This window comes from Rhinolophus hipposideros, assembly GCF_964194185.1.
Source record: "Rhinolophus hipposideros genome assembly, chromosome: 3".
NCBI classification, from domain to species: Eukaryota; Metazoa; Chordata; class Mammalia; order Chiroptera; family Rhinolophidae; genus Rhinolophus; species Rhinolophus hipposideros.
In genome coordinates this window covers 24,361,199-24,379,615 of record NC_138049.1, presented here as the reverse complement: position 1 = coordinate 24,379,615, position 18,417 = coordinate 24,361,199, and the positions used below count along the sequence as shown (strand labels likewise).

The following is an 18,417-nucleotide window of genomic DNA, read 5'->3' as shown; positions in this document are numbered from 1 at the left end:
TTCTTGTGGTGGAGAGGTATAATAACATTTTGCTATGGAAAGAGGGTAAGCTTTTGTATTATACAGTCCTTACATTTGAATCTGAACCCATCCATTCACTAGCTCTGTCCATGGGTACGTGACTCTGGGAGCCTGTTATACTGCAAAATGGATATAATGCCCACTGCCCTAGTTCTTGTGAGGGTTAAATGAAATAATATAATGAAAAAGTTCCTAGCTTACAGCCTCCTCTGATAGAAGGACTGATCCCTTCTCTCCTTTCCTTACTTCCTCCTCTGGAGAAGTGACCAAAGTGTTTCTAGTTTTTCCTAAGTTTTAACAGTAGGGTTAAGCTTCTAATGGGACCTGAGGCCTTATAATATTTAGGTGAAACGGGACAAATTACTTACTGTCTTTTAGCCTGTTAGCTCATTGATGACATGGAGATAATTACCTATTACATAGCGTTGTACATACTGAATTAAATGATTGTGTGTGTTGCCAGGTTATAATGCCTGGCGCAGAGTGGGTACTCAGTGACTGGTAGACTCCAGTACTGAATGGCTATGTATTTCAAGAACAGCCTTCCTCCTGCTATCTTCCTGAGCATCACAGCTTCCTCTGACTTTTCCTTTGCTAGTGTCCTTTCTTCTCGCCACTCACTGCCTCGAGGGATTTTTCTAAGCTCTGTCCTGCTTTGTTCTTGTACCTTTCCCTGGATGTTTCATCTATTTCCAAAGCTTTAGCTGTCACTTTTAGATTGGATAATGTCTAAATGTTTCCTGAACTCCAGACCAGTCCATCTAATTTTCTACCTGTTAGTACTTGGATGTCAACATATATAAAAATAAACTTATTATCCTTCCCACTTCCTTCCTCAAAACTGTTCTTCCAGTAGGTTCTCTTTATTCCACTTCTGTGCTATCTAGTTATTCTTTTTTTCTATTTCTGAATACAGGCCTAATGCATTGTTCTTTCAGCACTAGGCTCTTGTAGCAGAGTGTAGTCCTTCTTCCAGCCTTTCCTGCCACTAGTGAAGAATGATGACAACAACAAAGCATAACGACAAGACAGTGGCAACAGTAAGAAAAAAAGTACCATGACAACAGGTATTTGTTGAGTGTCTACAACATGTGAAGCACTATCCTATCACCCTAAGTTCCTGGGTGAGGTGGGACCCTGGCCTGGGCCCACGTTGTAGAGGCCCCATTCTCATCTTCCCCAGGGCAGAGGGAACATGCCCACCTGAGCCCACCCAGCACCCTCAGCTCATGCTCTGGCTACTTAAGACCTCAGAATTCCCTACTTAGATTATGCTGAGCCTCCTTCTAGAAAATGCAGGTGGGCCTTTTCCCCAGCTTTTTCATTTAGAAGGCTGATGGTACCACAGGTATGTGCATCTATAGGCCCAAGGCCTGGCCACAGGGCAGCTGTTTGCATGGGTTGTGGTCTGAGAGTGGCATGCAGGCTGGGGTGTCTATACTTGTGCCCATGAGATCCCTAATGGGGCAGGAAACAGCCAGCGATGGAAAGAGAAAGGGTTGGACCAGGAGCCTTCAGGAGGGCTGCAAATGTTAGGATGGCCCTGGGCAATCCATTAGAAACTTTTCTAACATGGCTTCTTATCTAATCATTATAATGCTTTTCAAGATAGGTAATATTCCATATTTGTAGGTGAATAAAAGTGAGAGTTGAAGAGCTAAATACTTAGTGCACAGGTTGCAATTGATAGAGCCTGAATTTGACCCAGATTAGTTTGACTCCAAAAGTTGTTTCCATATATTCTACTTTTGATCCATTCTCTACATTTTATCCAAAGTTCCATTTTGTAGAAAATGTCTGAGATCACATTATTCCCTTGATTAAAAATCTTCCATTAGCTTCTCATTTTCAAATGGCTGAAGGGCAGTCTCTCTGGCATGCATATTAAAACCTGGCTCAAATCTGCTTTGTCAAACATATTTTTCACCTGTCTTTCCACCATAGCTTATCGGGTCACAAGGTTATTTTGGCTGTTCCACAGGGTTGTCTTATGTGCTCCCCAAAACAACCTGTTCCACAAGGTTATTTTGGCTGTCTATGAATCCACTCGGTACCTTTGCACCCACAATCTCAGCTGGGAATGTTCCTGTTCACCTGGCTGATCCTATACTGTCTTCTCCATTTTAAGGCCAAATGCATGTCACCTTGTCTATGAAGGCACTGGTGTTTTTCTAGACAGGATCTCTCCCACCCCCATTATACTTTTATAGTTGGTTGTGTATACCTTAACACAAGTGTGTGTTATCTTGTATTTGTAGGTGCTTATTATCCCTTGTCTGTTACCTCCCTCAGACTGTGGGGTTCATATGAACAGCAGCTGTGTGTCTCATTCATCATTATGTGCCTACCATTTCAATACAGAGCCTGGATATATAGTAGGCTAAACAAATATTTATTTCATGATCTTCAACTAAAAATCTTATGTACTTCTCACAAATGGATGATTAGCCAGCCATTCAGGAATACAAATTTTAGTTCTGACTGTCGTCTTGATCTTCTAATGGACTGCTTTTACAAGACATTTTGGCATCATCACTGGAAATTTCTGTTTCACAGAAAAATTTTACTTGACGTTTAGTTCTAACAGTTAGCTGTCATGGCATGTAACTGGTCAGAAATCATTATGATAAATGTATATGTGTATAATTTTTGAGCTTTAATAGGACTGTGAGTTCTGAATAGAACATAAAGAAATTACATTTTTTTTCTCTAAGTGTCTAGTTTTGCTTAAGTTACCTGTCTTTGGTTATATAAACTTTTCTGAAAGGTATTTATGCCGTAGTGTTGCTACTTTTTAAGAAGTAGATACACATTTGCATAAAGTTATTAGCACATAAAAAAGATTGCATTATGGTATTGTCTAACTAATTTTCTCTTCTTCCCTAAGATTTGAGCATTTGAGTCAGAAATCTTTTTTGTTGTGGTGGTTTATTTTCATTTGTCTCTCCATAGCAGAGATACTGACTGGGCAAAGTCCTATCGCTAGATTGCTAGATGCAGCATTTTTATCATGAGAAAAAAAATCATTAAATAGCAAAATGCATGCGGTTCTGTGTTAGAGGGCAGGGCAGAACAATTCCCACAGACATACTTCATGTTGTTGGCATATTCACACTCTAAGCCCAAAAGCTTGACAGTAGGAAAACGTATCACAGAAAGAAGCAAATTTAAGCGTGCTGATTTTAGATCATGTGTATAAGACTAAGTAATTATATTTTAGGGTCAAAAGAAGGCTTATTTTCAGTCAAAAATGCTTTCAGGAGAAGAAAGAATTCAGTAAGTATTTGAAAGATAGTAAGGAAATGTATTAGGGAAAAGGAAAAGAGAAACTATTCCTGGAATATAGCCCAGTTTTTGATAAAGTGGGAAGGATGGTGACTTGTTAGAAGAGATGAAATTAACACAGAGGAAATTCAGGATAGATGGAAGGTAATGACCACCGGAAAGGTGCCCATCCAGAGTTCCAGGCCAAAAGCTTTGAAGGAAAGGAGAGTGTGTTTATGCATGTGTAGGACAGGGCTGACTTTACTTTTTCTCTTTTTCTAAAGGTAATGTATTTTATTCTTAAAAAAAAAAAAAATAAATGTAAAAACAAATAATAAAACCAAAATCATCCATATTCCCAAATGGCAGAGATTACATTCTGGAGTTGTTTTGAGGAATTTGTTTCCAGTCTCTCCCTCCTCTACCTACTTTGTATGTATATGTAATTTTTTATTCAAGAGTGGAACCGTAGTATGGTATATATTCTACATTGTATTCTCATTCTTTTTTTATTTTTTTGGCATAAGATTTTCAAAGCATTTTGCTGTGTTGTTGAAAACTTTTCAGAATACTTTTAATTATTGTATACTATTCTATTCTATAGCTGTACCATGATTTATTTAACCTTATTTGCATTATATATAAAACTGTAGTAAAAAATATTTGCATCTAAAACTTTGCTGCATCTATAATGGTTTCTTTAGAAAGATTCGTAGAATAGAAAATCCTAGGTCAAAGTATTAATGTTTCTAATCTCTTGACAACATTATTGACTTTTTTTAAAATAAAAGTCTTAAAGAGCAAAAAGTTTTTATGGTGCCACAGGAAGGGGTTTTTTGAAGAATTAAGTGTGTTTGTTGATGGAGGTGAGGAGTGGCTTACAGTGTGTCACACTGGAAAAATGGAAAAGTCAATATGTAAATGATTAACATGGAGATAATGTGAGGAAATGAAAGGATGGATTGACAATGGTCAGAAAGAAGTTTCTTTATGAAAAGTCCTTCACAAGTTTAAATGCCTAACCCAGTTCTTGGAACGTGGTTTGAGAGTGACAGATGGTAACCATGAAGGTCACAGGCTTCTAAGGAGCTTCCTGCTTCACCTCTTATCAGGGAGTAAATTTTTCTCTCCCTCTCTTCCCTTCACTACCCTCATTGGTAAATGCCAATGATAGTCATCCCTCCTCATTGGTTTGGGGTGAGGATTAAATGAGATCATGTGCAGAAGCCATTAGCCTGGTATATGGCACAATGAAGGCTTTAAGAAATGACCCTTCTGTGACCTCCACAGCCATACTCCCTTATATTAGCGAGGAGTCCTTTAGTGGAAAGTGACAGAACACTTGACGCAAAGAAAAAGTCCAACACAAAGTGTTGTCAATGGAATGAGCAGGCTATTTGCTTTGGTCCTTTTTTGCTAGACTTGTTTATCTTTCAATAAAGATAATCTTTTCAGCCAAGCTTTAGATGGCCTTGGTGTTAACACTTCTCAGACATTTTCCTTATCAGTTTTTTAATTATCGGAAGGTGAATTCACACTTGCTCCTATCTTGGACAGGAACGATGTCTGTTTTCCTCTGTTTTATGCTCAGTGCCAAGTGCAGTGCCCTGAGCATAACAGATGCTCAGTAGTTGTAGAAAAAAAATGAATTCCAGAACAACCTCCCGTATGATTATTATGGACTTCAGGTATCTTTTCTTTCCTCTAGAAATAAAAAAAGCTGTGGTATTTTGCCCCTGCTCATAGAATTTATATCTTATGGCAGAAGTATGAGTATTGATAATGCTAGATTTCAGGTGAAAATACCAAGCTGTAATCCATGTTTAATCTTTTTCAAAGATGAGTAAGGTCTGAGGATGTAATGTACAGCATGGTGACTATAGTTAACAAAGCCATTGTATGCCTGAAAGTTGCTGAGAGAGTTGATATTAAAAGTTCTCATCACAATAAAAAGATTGTCACTATTTGAGGTGATGGATCTTAACTAAGCTTATTGTGGTGATCGTTTTGCAATATATACATATCATTCTGTTAAACACCTTAAACTTATACAATGTTATATGTCAATTATATCTCAATAAAACTGGGGAAAAAATTTTCAAAATAAATAAACATTTACTCTCCCTTATAAATTGTTTTCTTGACTTATAGTGTCTTGTATTTTTTAAATACTGGAAGAATATCGGTGAAAACTTTAAAATAAAAAACGCATTCTTCTATGATAATGTAACAAAATATTTATTTATGTTGCTTTCTATTCTTTTGCAGCTCACTGTTAAAGTTAGACATACCAAATAGTAAAGATGAAGTCTAGATAGTATTTAAAATTTTTCAGATGATTGGTAAGCTTAGTTAATTGCCTGCAGTTGTCCTTTTGTTACAGAAACAAATCTGTTAGCATGGTAAGGTCCATAATGTAATTAAAGGTTTTCTTTATGGACAAGATCAGCAGGTAGAATAGCTATAATGAATAAATGGGTTGTCAATGTAAGTACCAGAGAGCAATGGGAGGAAAGGCGTTCCATGTTTAGTATTTTGTCTGTATGCAGGCAAATTCTCTCACCTTTTTGAGCTTAGCAGAAGTAGGAAACACGATTGATGGCTATGTTTGTGAGGACTCAATGGCTTTCTAGCTTTAAAATATATTTTCTTCAGATTATCCTAGTATTCCCTAGAGATATTATATAAATATGGATACAAATGTAAAGTGTAAAACAAGAAAATAAAAGATCTGCCATACCTCTGTCTGGAAATACCTATCATCAACATTCAGCCCAGCTCTTTCTTAGATGGTATCCTAATTGATTTTCATTGCTGTATGTCCCTTTGTACTTTTTGGATTTCTTTTATGTACACCTATGCCTTTTATAATCAAATGATATATAATAAAAGTTTATATCTTGAGGGAAATACGAACTTAACCATATTATGTTATTTATGATTTTTAATAGGTTGAATCATATTAAAATTGCCAATATGCATGCCTTTCCAATCTACAAAGATAGCAATTTCATTCACTCAATTTAATTGCAGTAAACTTGCTAAGAAATTTTGAAGGCCTGCAGGAGAAAGGAATGTTATGTTGTTTACAGCTGTATCTCTAGGGCCTAAAATAGTTTCTGAAGGATGAATCTAATCTCTGTTATGAAATAGAAAAGAAAAAGATTGATACTGAAAAAAATAATTTCATTAAAATAGAAATAAAATGGAAACATTTTAACTGCCCTGCAAAGAAAATCAATTCAGGAACCAATTTGGTTCCAACTGGCTCAATGGAATTGGTTCGGACAAAGTTTAGTCAATGGAAATCCATCAGTGTTGATACAAACTGTTTAAAGCATCAGCATTCATCAACATGCAAAATAACATCCCGAGTATCACAACAAGGGGGTGAAAAACCCTCTGTACTCAAATTAGGAAAGGTTGTCACTGTTAAGAGAAGTGATGGCCGCCAACTTCAAGGCCATATTTTTTCCCGCCCCTCCAAACTGCCTTTAGGTTATCATCACACTGCACACCAGCTGTCAAATGCAATGCATTGCTTCATGAATGACCACTCAAAATAAGGTAATTTGTATTGCTTGATGCCTATCCTCTCTCTTTTAACCTGGTGGAATTTGGATATTGTTTTTAAAGCCAGAGTCCATAGTCGGTGGGGAGCTGTCTGCTGGTTTAGACGTTGTGGTGAGGCCTAAAAACGTGTGTTGTGACGACATGAGTTTAAATGACAGTTCTGTCATTTACAAACATAGGACCTTGGCTAGGTAATCGAATCTCTTAGTTTGTTGACAATTAAATCTCTGCTTTCCAAAGTTATAATTAAATAGTAAATATAAACACGTGTGCATGGTATTTTGCACATCGAAGCCACTGGTTTTCAACCAGAGCCCTGGTTATAGGTGACGAAATCCAGGCAGTAATTGAATAGATGGCTTAGATCATAGAATCCTAGACTTGGAGCGTATAGTCAGACTTTAGAAATCTAAGGTATTTTCTAGTGCCTTCCTACGCGGTGCATCAAAGAGGAGTCTGCCTACCATTCAGGACTATATTTGCTTTTATTTAAAGTTCATGGTGTTCATTTGAAAAGCAATTTTTGGTAAATCCTAATTTTTCTCCTATTTGCCTATTTTAATTCAATTTCCCTTTTTCTATTGTGATCTTCAGCCCAGTAAAGCTGGTCTGTGAACTGTGACAATGCAGTTAAGGAAAAAGGCTCAGTTTCCCTGATATGACCAGACACAGTGTCACAGAATCGTGTCTTCCTCATGCATATGCAGCACTGCTAATTATTCTGCTTTAAGAAATAATGGCATGTCAGGACATGAAACCTGGGGCCACTGCCTTTATTTAATTAGGCAAGAGTGAATTTGCACATGCCTGTGCATAAAAAATTATCACTTAATGTGATCGAGTATTGTTTTTTTGGTATGCCCTTTTCCCAATGAGGCAGCATCTAGAAAGATGGAAATATAATTTATTCTAATACAGTATCTGCAAAGGGACTGAGTGTGTGCCTTGTTGCATCTTCATTATAAATTTCTTCCTGAGACCCAGTTAACAGGCCCTGTTATTCTCTTCTATTAAAATCATTTTTTAAAAATGAGGCAGCAGCGTTTTCATGGTATCACAGAGCAAGCAGTACAATTAGTTCCCCATGAGCTTCCTTCATTTTCTGCAGGTGTTCCCTTCCTATCAAAGTCAAGCTCTGAGGCTTGTGACGCTAACCTAGGACTGCTGGGTCTGAGAGGACTGGATCCTGAGAAGAGAGTTCATCATCCCCCTTACCTTATCCCCCTCACTTCCTATACACACACGCACACACACACACGCACACACAAAACTACATTCCATCCTAGTGGAACCCTAATCCCAGCCAGGGAACATGGCCTTCTTCTCTGAGGCAGACACTGAGGTTTCTTCCATGATGGGCAGGGTCTTTCCCCTGAGGGCAAGGGTTCTTAAGTTGGAATCCATTTGGAGTTTGGCGGGAGCTTTGAATCACCTGAAATTATTTTCTAGGCAGAGGCTCTTTTGCCAGATTTTTTGAGATCATGATCCCAAAAAAGGTTATGAAACAGATTTCTTCTAGCTTTATTCTGATCTTGTGAAACCAAACAGTGTTAGAAGGAATTTGGTCTTGGGAGTCAGACGGAATTGGGGTTGAATGGTTTTTAACAGATTTTAGCTGTGTGGCCTTGGGAAGAATATGAAACCTTTCTGAACCCCCATTTTCTCAAATGTAAAACAAGGGTAAGAATGCTTATTTTAAGATTGTGGTGACAGGTAAACTAAATAGAGAAATAGTAAATGTTAATTTTCTTTTTGTCCCCCTCTTTCATCTCATGACTAAAATGAAACAAAGTATTTGTTCTGTCTTATTCCAGATCTTCCTGGGCACTCATCCGGGTACCTTGCATGCAGTAGACCCTCCAATGTTGGTTGAATGGCTGGTTGGATAGATGGAGGGCCATGGTTTAGTGCCCAGATGAAATCTCGCAGTCTACTTCCTTAAAACACTTTCTCAAAGAGATCTTGGTGCTATAATTACTTTGGCTAAGAAAACTCTCCTACGACACTTAGCTTTATGTCGTGTGCAAAACCTGTCTGGATACTGTTGACAAGATTAGATCTGCTTATCCTGTGCTGACAACCATGATCTGTGCTGGACCTTTGTCTGTGTCACAGACAATCTACAGCCAGTAAGCCAAATCTGGTCTAGTGCCTGTTTTTGTAAATAAAGTTTTATTGGAACATAGCCATTCGATGTTCATCTGTGTATCATCTATGATTGTTTTTGTGCTATGGCAGAGTTAGATAGTTAGAACAGAGACCATGTGGACTGTAAAGCCTAAAATATTTATTATCTGCCACTCAATGGAAAACGTTTGTCAACTCTGGATATATAGGATCTGTACTCCTTATTATAACTCTGCAGGATTGGTCTTAAGGTGCTTTTTTATGGATTGAGAAGCTAAGCCCCAACAGAGTTAAGTGTCTTGACTGAGATTGCACAGTTTATAAATGGCTAGGTCTATGTGATTTCATAGCCCCTGTTCTTTCCTGTAAATACTGATACCTTTCAACTCAGCCAAAACCTACCTGAACCAGTTACATCTTCCGGTCCTGTCTGGTGACCATGAGTGGCACGGGGAGCAGTGCAGCAATGTCCCCTGGAATCCTGGTGCAATCTGTCAGTCCTAGTATATGTCCATGACCTGGCTCAAGTCTGCAGTATAAATCGTGTGAATGTATAAATAGGAGAGAGAGTGGAATGAGGATTTTGAATACTAATACTGCAGATGGCAGAGTAATATGGATATACACTTGTTTATATGCTGACATAATGCTGCTTCCCAAGGGTCAGCAGGTTCAGCATTTCCAGGAGTGGCCTTGTTGCTGAACGTGGCATCCAGTCTTATTTGGTGCCTTTGGTGAGCAATGGGTAATATTTGTACATTTTTAGCATATAGTCACTCCACAGAAATTTTCCCTGCTCCCGGTTCTGAGACTGTGAGAGCTTTGGACTTCCATACTTGCTCACTGGTACTATGCCCTTGCTGGCAGATCTGACTCTAAATTCGAGGGGAAAGTCCTTTCACAGTGAATTAATTCTGATGGAAATTGGACGGTTTCAAGGGTTTACAGATGAAGTTCTATTGTTCTTCTGTTAATACTCCATCTGCCCATTATTCCTACTTCTCACTCAACTTCACCCTTTCAATTAATTTTTCCAAGCTTATAAACTGGTTGTAATTAAACAAAAGAAACAAAATTGAAAAAATCAGCTATTTCTGCTTTAAATGACTGCGTTGCTGTGTTTGCCTTGTAACTGTTACACGCTGATAACAATAACAGGCAAAATTATAGCCAACCAACTGGAAGTAATACAGTTAGGTAATTGATCCATCTGTCAAAGGATGTATCTAATGAAAAATGGCTGTAGTGTGAATTGTCATATAAAAGTGGGTATTATAAAATCAGGTTAGTGAAGTGATAGCTGAGAAGGATTAGGAAGGCAAATGTTCTTTCCGATAGTCTGTTTTTGTTCTGTGTTTGTGGCGGCATTAGGGAGTGTTTGTGACTTTCACTTCATCTGTCATGGAGCTGTTGATGGAGGATTCCATGGAAAAGCAGCAGAGCTGCAGGGTGGACAGGAAAGAGCCAGAGCTATAATTAACTTCTGTTTCCTTGTGTTCTACAGTAGTGACCCTTATTTCTCCAAAGACGAAATCGTGTAGTCTTACCTTGTGGCTTTCACACTCTCTAAAGTCAATGACTCTTTCAGTTTATGGTGAAAATATAACACAGATAAAAATAGGGCTGCTCTGGTTTAAGTGGGGGTGGAAGAACCTGGTAGAATTAAGTAACATTTCATTTGTTGTGCCAGTATAACTCCATGGGGAAATACTGGGTTGATTAAAATTCTTGGTCTATTGTTTAATTATTTAGAATGAATGCTGCTAACAGATATGTTTCTCTTTGTAGCCTTTTTGATTTATTCCTAACATGTTTTAGTACATTATTTTTTTAAGCTTTAAAATATACAAGTAGCTCTCCATGTATTTTTGTTTGTTTCTTTCTTCTATGACACCAGGTAATTCTCATTGGTCAAAGCTATTGATGATTCCTTTGTACTTCTATCTTCGAAATGGGTTTATTTTTCCCAAAATTCAGATATACCTCTTACTGGAGATGATTGTAAATGAGTATTGAACACCTTGAGTTGGGGAGCCATTAAGAAGTTGGTCGAATTTCAGTTTATATTGATGAGGCAAGGTATTGGTGGTGATGTAGTCACACGCTAGGTGAGGGAGAGGGATGAACAAGGCATAGAAATCTGTATAAATAGTGCTCCCTAGAGTTGTTCACCCCAGGTATACTGGGTACAAGAAGTTCTATTAATTTGGGAAATAGCAAGGCACGTTTATGGACTACCATGTAATAAGGAGAGCACTAAAACAATTGTTTGAAAGTCCTTGTGTTTGCTCTTTCTGAAGGCCATACGAAGAACGCAAGCTGATGCTATGCTACTATTTCTGCACAGCTCTCTTGTTATGTGGTATTTTTTTTTAAGCGCATGTGCATTTTCATGATTGGTCATAGTTTTGTGTATGTGTGTGGCAGCATTTGGGGGGTGGGTGGGTGGGCATAAGGCTTGTATCACTTGACTGCCAACTTTGCCGAGCTCACATGTTGTCCTTATTTATGTGTTTGCCAGGGAGAAATGCCTGCTGCCTCTCCAGTTGGCTTTAGAATCCAAGAATGTGAAGCTGGCCCAACATGCCTTGGCAGGGATACAGGTATGGCTCTCACTGAGTGCAATGAAGGTGACAGAAATTGACAAGCCCCTTGGCATGGAAAGAACAAATAGTTCACATCTTAAATACTAGCTGTTTAAAGACCTAGGCAGAAATTTAATTGAATTAGGTAATAACCATAGAGGATAACAGGATTTCCTTATATTTACTAGCATTTCTCTGTACATAGCATTACCTTGTTGAGCCTTCGTTGTCACACACTGATTCCTGGGGACCCAGCGAAGCCCACACAGAAATGAAATAGGTTTTGTGATGTCCAACTTTTAGGAGAATAAGGGATCCCAGGAGAGAAGTTACCTCAAGTTCAATACTAACTCAAATCTTGTATACACTCAACAGCTGTGGATCTGTGTAAGGAAAATTAATGGTAACCCTGAAAGATCTTGTTTTGTTTCCTTGTCTACTGTTAGGTTGGCAAAGGAATTAATGTGTTATATATCCAGAGCAAAATTGGGAGGAAAAAAGAAATTTCGTCTAATAAAAAAAGTTAGATTCCTTGAATTCATTTCCTTCTCTGAGCATTTGTTCATTTGTGTGTTTACACCATACAGAATAGATCTCATCTCCACAGTGCGAAGAAGATGGCTATAAAAATACATTGACTTCTTAAGTGGCTTGGTTTTTAAGAGATAAGCACTCTGAAGGTCCAGCCTGCGTGGGTTGATTCTGTGTGGCCTGGATCGGTCGTATTTGTAGGATTTCTTTTCACATCAGTATGTACAATTTCATGGTTAGCTTCATAAGCTCAGCAAGATCCCTAATATCTATTCAGAGTTAACACATATAAAAAAGTGAGAAAATTACGATTTTTCTTCCTCCAGTGGATTGGCATTAGATCATATATATTTTAATATGCAATAGCATTACAAATGTTTGAAAATCACCAATAATGTTATTAAAAGCTCTTTGCTTTTCTCCAAGGTAATTGGGTCAACCATAAAAATAAATGGGAGGCTGTTCTGACCTGCCACTGATGTTCCCTTTTCTCTAGTATTCTGTAGACCTTTAATTACTTTTTGGCTTTTACTCCTCCAGTACTTTAAGTTATGGTACCATGATTTCAAGGGCGTACGTAGTCATGGTAACATCAATGACCTGGTGGGCAGTTACCTTCCTCTTACCATCCTTTGTTACCTCCCATGAACGTTAGGCACTTTTCTAGGGCTTCACAGTCTTTATCACTTTCATTAAAAAGAGGTTTGTATATTCACTTTGACTTTGGGCCGCCCTGTATGCACTACATTGTACTGAAAAAAATCTCTTTTTAGAGAATGTAGGCAAAATGGCAGAGAGTCATAAGAAAGAAATTTGCTGTACTTGTTCTCCAGGTCTGCGATGGCATTCAGCTAAAAGACGGAGTCATTACCCTGGATGAATCAAAATCTGAAAGTTTTTCAGGGCAGCAACTCTACTCCGAATTAGCCAAAGACAAATTTAACAGGGATTAATATAAAATCCTTCACCGAGGTCTCGGAAATCCTCTGCTCCGGGACAGAAAGGGGGAGAACACCTTACCTGCAGCCCTTGTGCGTGAGGGTTAGGGCGAATCAGCACAGAATGTGCCCTGACTTACAGCTAAGCTAATTTGATCTGAGAATGTGATTAAAGTTAGACATTACTGTTTTTGTTTGCTTTTAGGCAATAAACACATTTAATTGTCTTCTGTAACTAGAATCCTAGAGGCGAGCAGTTTTAGGTTTGATGCAGCAACTCCGTGGTGCCACCAAAAACCCCATTTGTTTCTATCTCTCCCCATGCTACCTTTTTATTTCTTTAAAAAAACCTTTTATTATTTTAGAGTTACAATAAAATTGCAAGGAAGGTGCATAGATTTCCCATATACCCCCTATCCCCATGGGTTGTTTTTTGATTTTTGATTTTTGGTTTTTTTTTTTTTTGTTTTTTTTTTGTTTTTTGTTTGTTTGTTTGTTTGTTTTTTACCAAGGATGAGCCTACACTGACACATCGCATTCACTCACAGTCCATCATTTACACACACTCTTGGTTACATTGCTCTTTAATGCCAGACTACCCCTGAAGTGTTACATTCACTCTGGAGGCCATGTGTTAAGTGTCTGTGAAACCATGTGAGGCTGAGAACATTGGAAGGTACCTGAGGAGGTTTAGTATGGAGAAGAAAAGATATAGGTGGACTTCATAGCTGACTTCCAATCTTTTACAAGCTTAATCTGTGTCACTCCAGGGAAAAATGAGGGAGCAAAAGGTGTAAGCAGGTGGGGTTTGGTACAAGCTGAGAAAGAATTTTATGAAAAGTGAGAGTTGTTCTGAAACAGGAAAGGGCTGTCCTGTGAGGTGTAATGACTCCTGGGAAATCTCGTGAAAGTGAGTGCCTTCCTGTTTAGGTTTTTTGTGGGGATTGGTTTTCTGATAAAAATACATTAAATTTGTGAATTCATGAATAATTCCTGGGTAAATGGCAGTTCACAGCAGAAAGTAAAAAGGTAAATATCTGAGAAAAGGAACTTGTGCTCTACAAGATTTCTCCTTTCCAGTGACAAAGCTAAATTCAGAAAGGGTATGTGTGAGCAAGACGATTGTGACGAGCTAGATTGCCCTTGGCACATTTCATCCTTCACCTCTACCACCCAAATAACCTATATGGCTGCCACGTTAGAATTTTACTGGATAAATGTATAATGAATCATCTAATAGCAGGAGAAAGTCTTCGCCAAAAAATGTTTACAGAAGGTTTGATGCATTTTTCTTTTCAGGGACACAGAGCATGAGTTTTTTCCTAATGGCCTCCAGCTACATGCCTCCTAAGAGAAATTATCCTCAGTACATACTAAGGTACTCTAATAGAATAAGGCAGCAGGGGAAAGCCTATCTGTGATCACTGCCTTGTGCCTCTTTACAGAAGCTTCTGTCAGAAGAAAGGTTTGTATCCATGGAAACAGACTCTGATGAGAAGCAGCTGCTGAATCAGATCCTGAACGCTGTGAAAGTGACGCCTTCCCTCAATGAAGATTTGCAGGTGGAAGTGATGAAGGTTAGTTTGACGTGGGTACCTGTTTGCGTCATTGGTACAGGAACAAACTAGGACAATGCCCTCACCCCCCTACCTCCAGCCCTCATTGTTTGCTTAAAAATGCCTCGGCATTATGGTCATGCTAGCTCACCCTTCATTTGAAATATATGGTTATTATCCTTGTTTGTGGTCCTGCAGAATTACCTTGATTGTTGAACAGAAATGACAACTAAGTAAAAGGTACAATTTCAATACATCTGTAAGATTTTTGACCTGATCATGCACAACAAATGTTGTCAGAAAATGTGTTTATCACTTTTTGTGATAAATATATGTGAATAGTTCCAGCTTGGCGTAGATCTGATTATTCTGTGTATTCTGCTTGCCTGTATCTATTAAAACAAAGTAAAGACCTAATGATGTTTTGACATATACTAAGGCTTCTGAATAGTTGGTTTAGAAGAAGGAAAATCATCGTTGGGAGCCATATCAGAATCACATCTGGTTTTTTTTTTCTATCCTCAAATGATGTGAACCTAATCTCCCACATTCCAGTTACCATGTACTTTTTAGGGATGCATCTCTCCCTCCCCTTTCTCTTTTCCCTCCCTTGAGAATCACCATGATTGGGAGCCCCTTACACTGACTCTAGAGTGTGTCTTATCTGGTGAGTGAACCGTGGATTGGACAGAAAAGGATGGAAATCTCTTTGCCAAATAGCACGTTGGTCAGAGTGACACAGCTGTAACCAATGAGCTGGCCATCTGTCCGTTTCTTCCCTAGAGGAATGCGTGTAGAAGAATGTTTAAGAATTGTTGATGTCAAAAAAAAAAAAAAAAAAAAAAAAAGAATTGTTGATGTCATATAAAGGTTGATCTCTTCCTGAAAATGTACTGAAAGATTTTTGTCTTGGATAAGAGACTTCACTGCTGTAGATTTCATTCTCTCCACTCAGAAAAGAAAAGATTGACTTCAGTCATGACATTTTCTTAATGCCCTGGGCCTCTCCCTAACCGTGTTGGTGAGTAGTTTAGTGTAGTGATTAATTAAGAGCTCAGACTCTGAAACCAGCTGATCTGGGTCTGAATCCTTATTCGTTGCCTAGCAGGATATTCTAGAACATGTTCCTTAACCACTCTGCCTTGGCTTCCTTATTTGTGAAATGGGGTTAATAGTAACACCTACCCAATAGGATTGTTATGAGGATTAAACAAGGTGAAGAACTTAGCACCGTATCTGGCACAATGAAAGTGCTTTTGAAGTATTATATTTTACCATCTCTATTCCAACCACGTCTCCCATTACTACCTCCTGCTGCTGAGTCAGAATCTCAGTGGGTGGGTCTAGGAATATTCTTATACACAATACACACTGAGAATCTCTGAGCAAGCTGATCTTGACAATCTCTCTTTTACTCTTTGATTCTGGAATATACAATTTTGCCCTGTCCTTTGACATACCTTTGGCAGCTGTGCACTCATAGGAACCGAGGAGTAACCACCTCTAGACTTTTTACTTCTCTCCTACCTCTGGGCCACTGTTGAGAGAAAGGCAAGGCCAGGTGCCATGTTAAATGCTTTTATGACTTCCGAGTCTAGTCTGTTGAGTCTTCCCACTGTTAGTTAGGCCTCCATATATGCAAGGTGAAATCCGGTGTCCAACTAAGAACCATACCTCACAGATTTCATATAATTCTGAAAATTTTCCCAGGAATATAGCTTTTTGTAGAATATAGGAATTTATATTAAAAATTGAGAAAGTACCTATTTTTCTAGGAGCTGTGGAGAAGCAGGATGTTTAATGGTTATGTCAACCTGTTTTGAAAACTTACATTAAAAAATTCCAGCCCAGTAGTGCCTTTTGCTAGCCTTGCTGAGGACAGGAGTTGACACATGTTAACTCTACTGGAAATCCTGGAAAGCCTATCTTAATGGACTTTGTAATGACACCATAATAGACCATGGTACCTGCAGTTAACATCTGGGAAGAAAATCAGACATTGTCAGAGAAGAGAAAAAACAGTAATCTGGGCTGCCATTCTTTACTATAGATTTCCAAAATGCTTAAAAAGATAAGGATCTTTGCTACATGCTATTGCTTTTAACTCTTTAAACATTGGAATTGGGGAAAAAATATTCCGATTCACAACAAACCCAGCCTTAAGCTCGTTTTTTGTAGTGTACTTTTATTTTAGAGAAATGTTTTAGCCAAGCAGCTAGAAAATTAATGATAATTATACTTTATTTATTTTTTTTTAAAGATATTTTTTTTATACATATTTTTTATTTATTTATTTATTTATTTTTGTTGAGAGCCCACTGGCCCATGTGGGAATCGAACCCGCAGCCTTCGGAGTTAGGAGCACGGAGCTCTAACCGCCTGCGCCACCGGGCCGGCCCGATAATTATACTTTAAAGTTATATTGTTATTAGCATCAAATGAAACTTCAGAGATGGCAGTATGACAGTGATAGCCTCCAAGTGAGAGTTCCATATCGTTTCCAATTTCTGAGATTTAGATTGCTTGTGTGTGTGGGGGTGTGTGTATGTGTATATAGAATAATTTGGAGATAAACTGGGGGTGCCAAAAAAATGTATGCAAGTGGACACTTTGGTCAACATTGCTCAAGCAGTAGTAGTTTGCCGTAATCAATGTATATTTTTTGGCACCCTCTGTGTGTGTATATACACAAACACACACACACACATATGACTATGTATGTATGTAGTCATGTGTGTGTGTGTATAAGTGTCTGTGTATATGTATATGTGTGTATATATATACATATGTATGTATACACACACACACACACACATATGTGTATATATAGAGAGAGCACCAAAAAAAGTATACACATTTTAAGAAAGGAAAAAAACTATTAAAATTGTAATACTCAATATATACCAATAACAAAAGATGAATACATGTCATGTTTGACTTCTGCAATTACAAGAGTTCTCAAAGTGGTTACTATCAACGTCTGATTACTGCAAACTACTGCTTGAGCAACACTGACCAAAGTGTTAACATGTCTTAAAATGTGTATACATTTTTTGGCATATATATATCAGAAACAAGTTTTACACTCTTTCTCTATGCATGAGGAATTTCTGTACTAACTTTGGTCATCTCCAGAAGCATGTACCCTTTTATCTTATACTTCTGATAATATTTGTAATGATCTAAGTAAAAACGCTTAAATAAATTCTGTTTTGCTAATGTCATTATGACATTAAAATGTTTTTACTACTTGTTCTCCCAAAAATTAATTTTTAAAAAAGGGAGCAAGAGAGAAGTGCATGAATTCTCAAAGGAAAGACTGGATTCCCATTACATATGAAGAGCGTATTAATTTATTCTTTGTGCTTCTGCATAACTCATTCTCATGATAAATTATTTAAACTAGATATTGCATGTAAAAATCCTCCACTCATTTTATATTAAAATTTTGTGATCAAAGTAGACCCCCCCCCATCCATGGTTTCACTTTCAGCGGTTTCAGTTACCCACGATCCACTGCGGTCTGCAAATAGTAAAAGGAAAATCGCAGACATAAACAATTCAGAAGTTTTAAATTGTGTGCCATTCTGAGTAGTGTGATGAAACTCTCATCATCCCATCTTGTCCCATTCGGGATGTGAATCCTCCCATTGTCCAGCGTATTCATGCTGTAGACACTCCCTGTCCGTTAGTCATTTAGTAGCCTTCTCCGTTATCAGATCAACTGCTATGGTATCGCAGTGCTTGTGTTCAGGTAACCCTTATTTTAATTAATAATGGTGCCAAAGCACAAGAGTGTGATTCTGGCTTTCCGGATATGCC

General features: G+C 38.1%; 1 protein-coding gene across 3 annotated transcripts in view; it reads left to right on the top strand.

The window, feature by feature from the left end:
• The window catches only part of ARFGEF3 (ARFGEF family member 3), a 153,476-nt gene that overhangs the window by 27,234 nt on the left and 107,825 nt on the right, over window positions 1-18,417 (top strand). For 2 of the 3 annotated variants that reach the window (XM_081045116.1, XM_081045115.1), the window contains exons 3-4: window positions 11,507-11,588; window positions 14,485-14,616. In XM_081045116.1, coding sequence (XP_080901242.1) covers window positions 11,507-11,588; window positions 14,485-14,616 — 214 coding nt within the window. The remainder of the gene's footprint in view (window positions 1-11,506; window positions 11,589-14,484; window positions 14,617-18,417) is intronic. The other variant, XM_081045117.1, reaches the window with a different exon arrangement.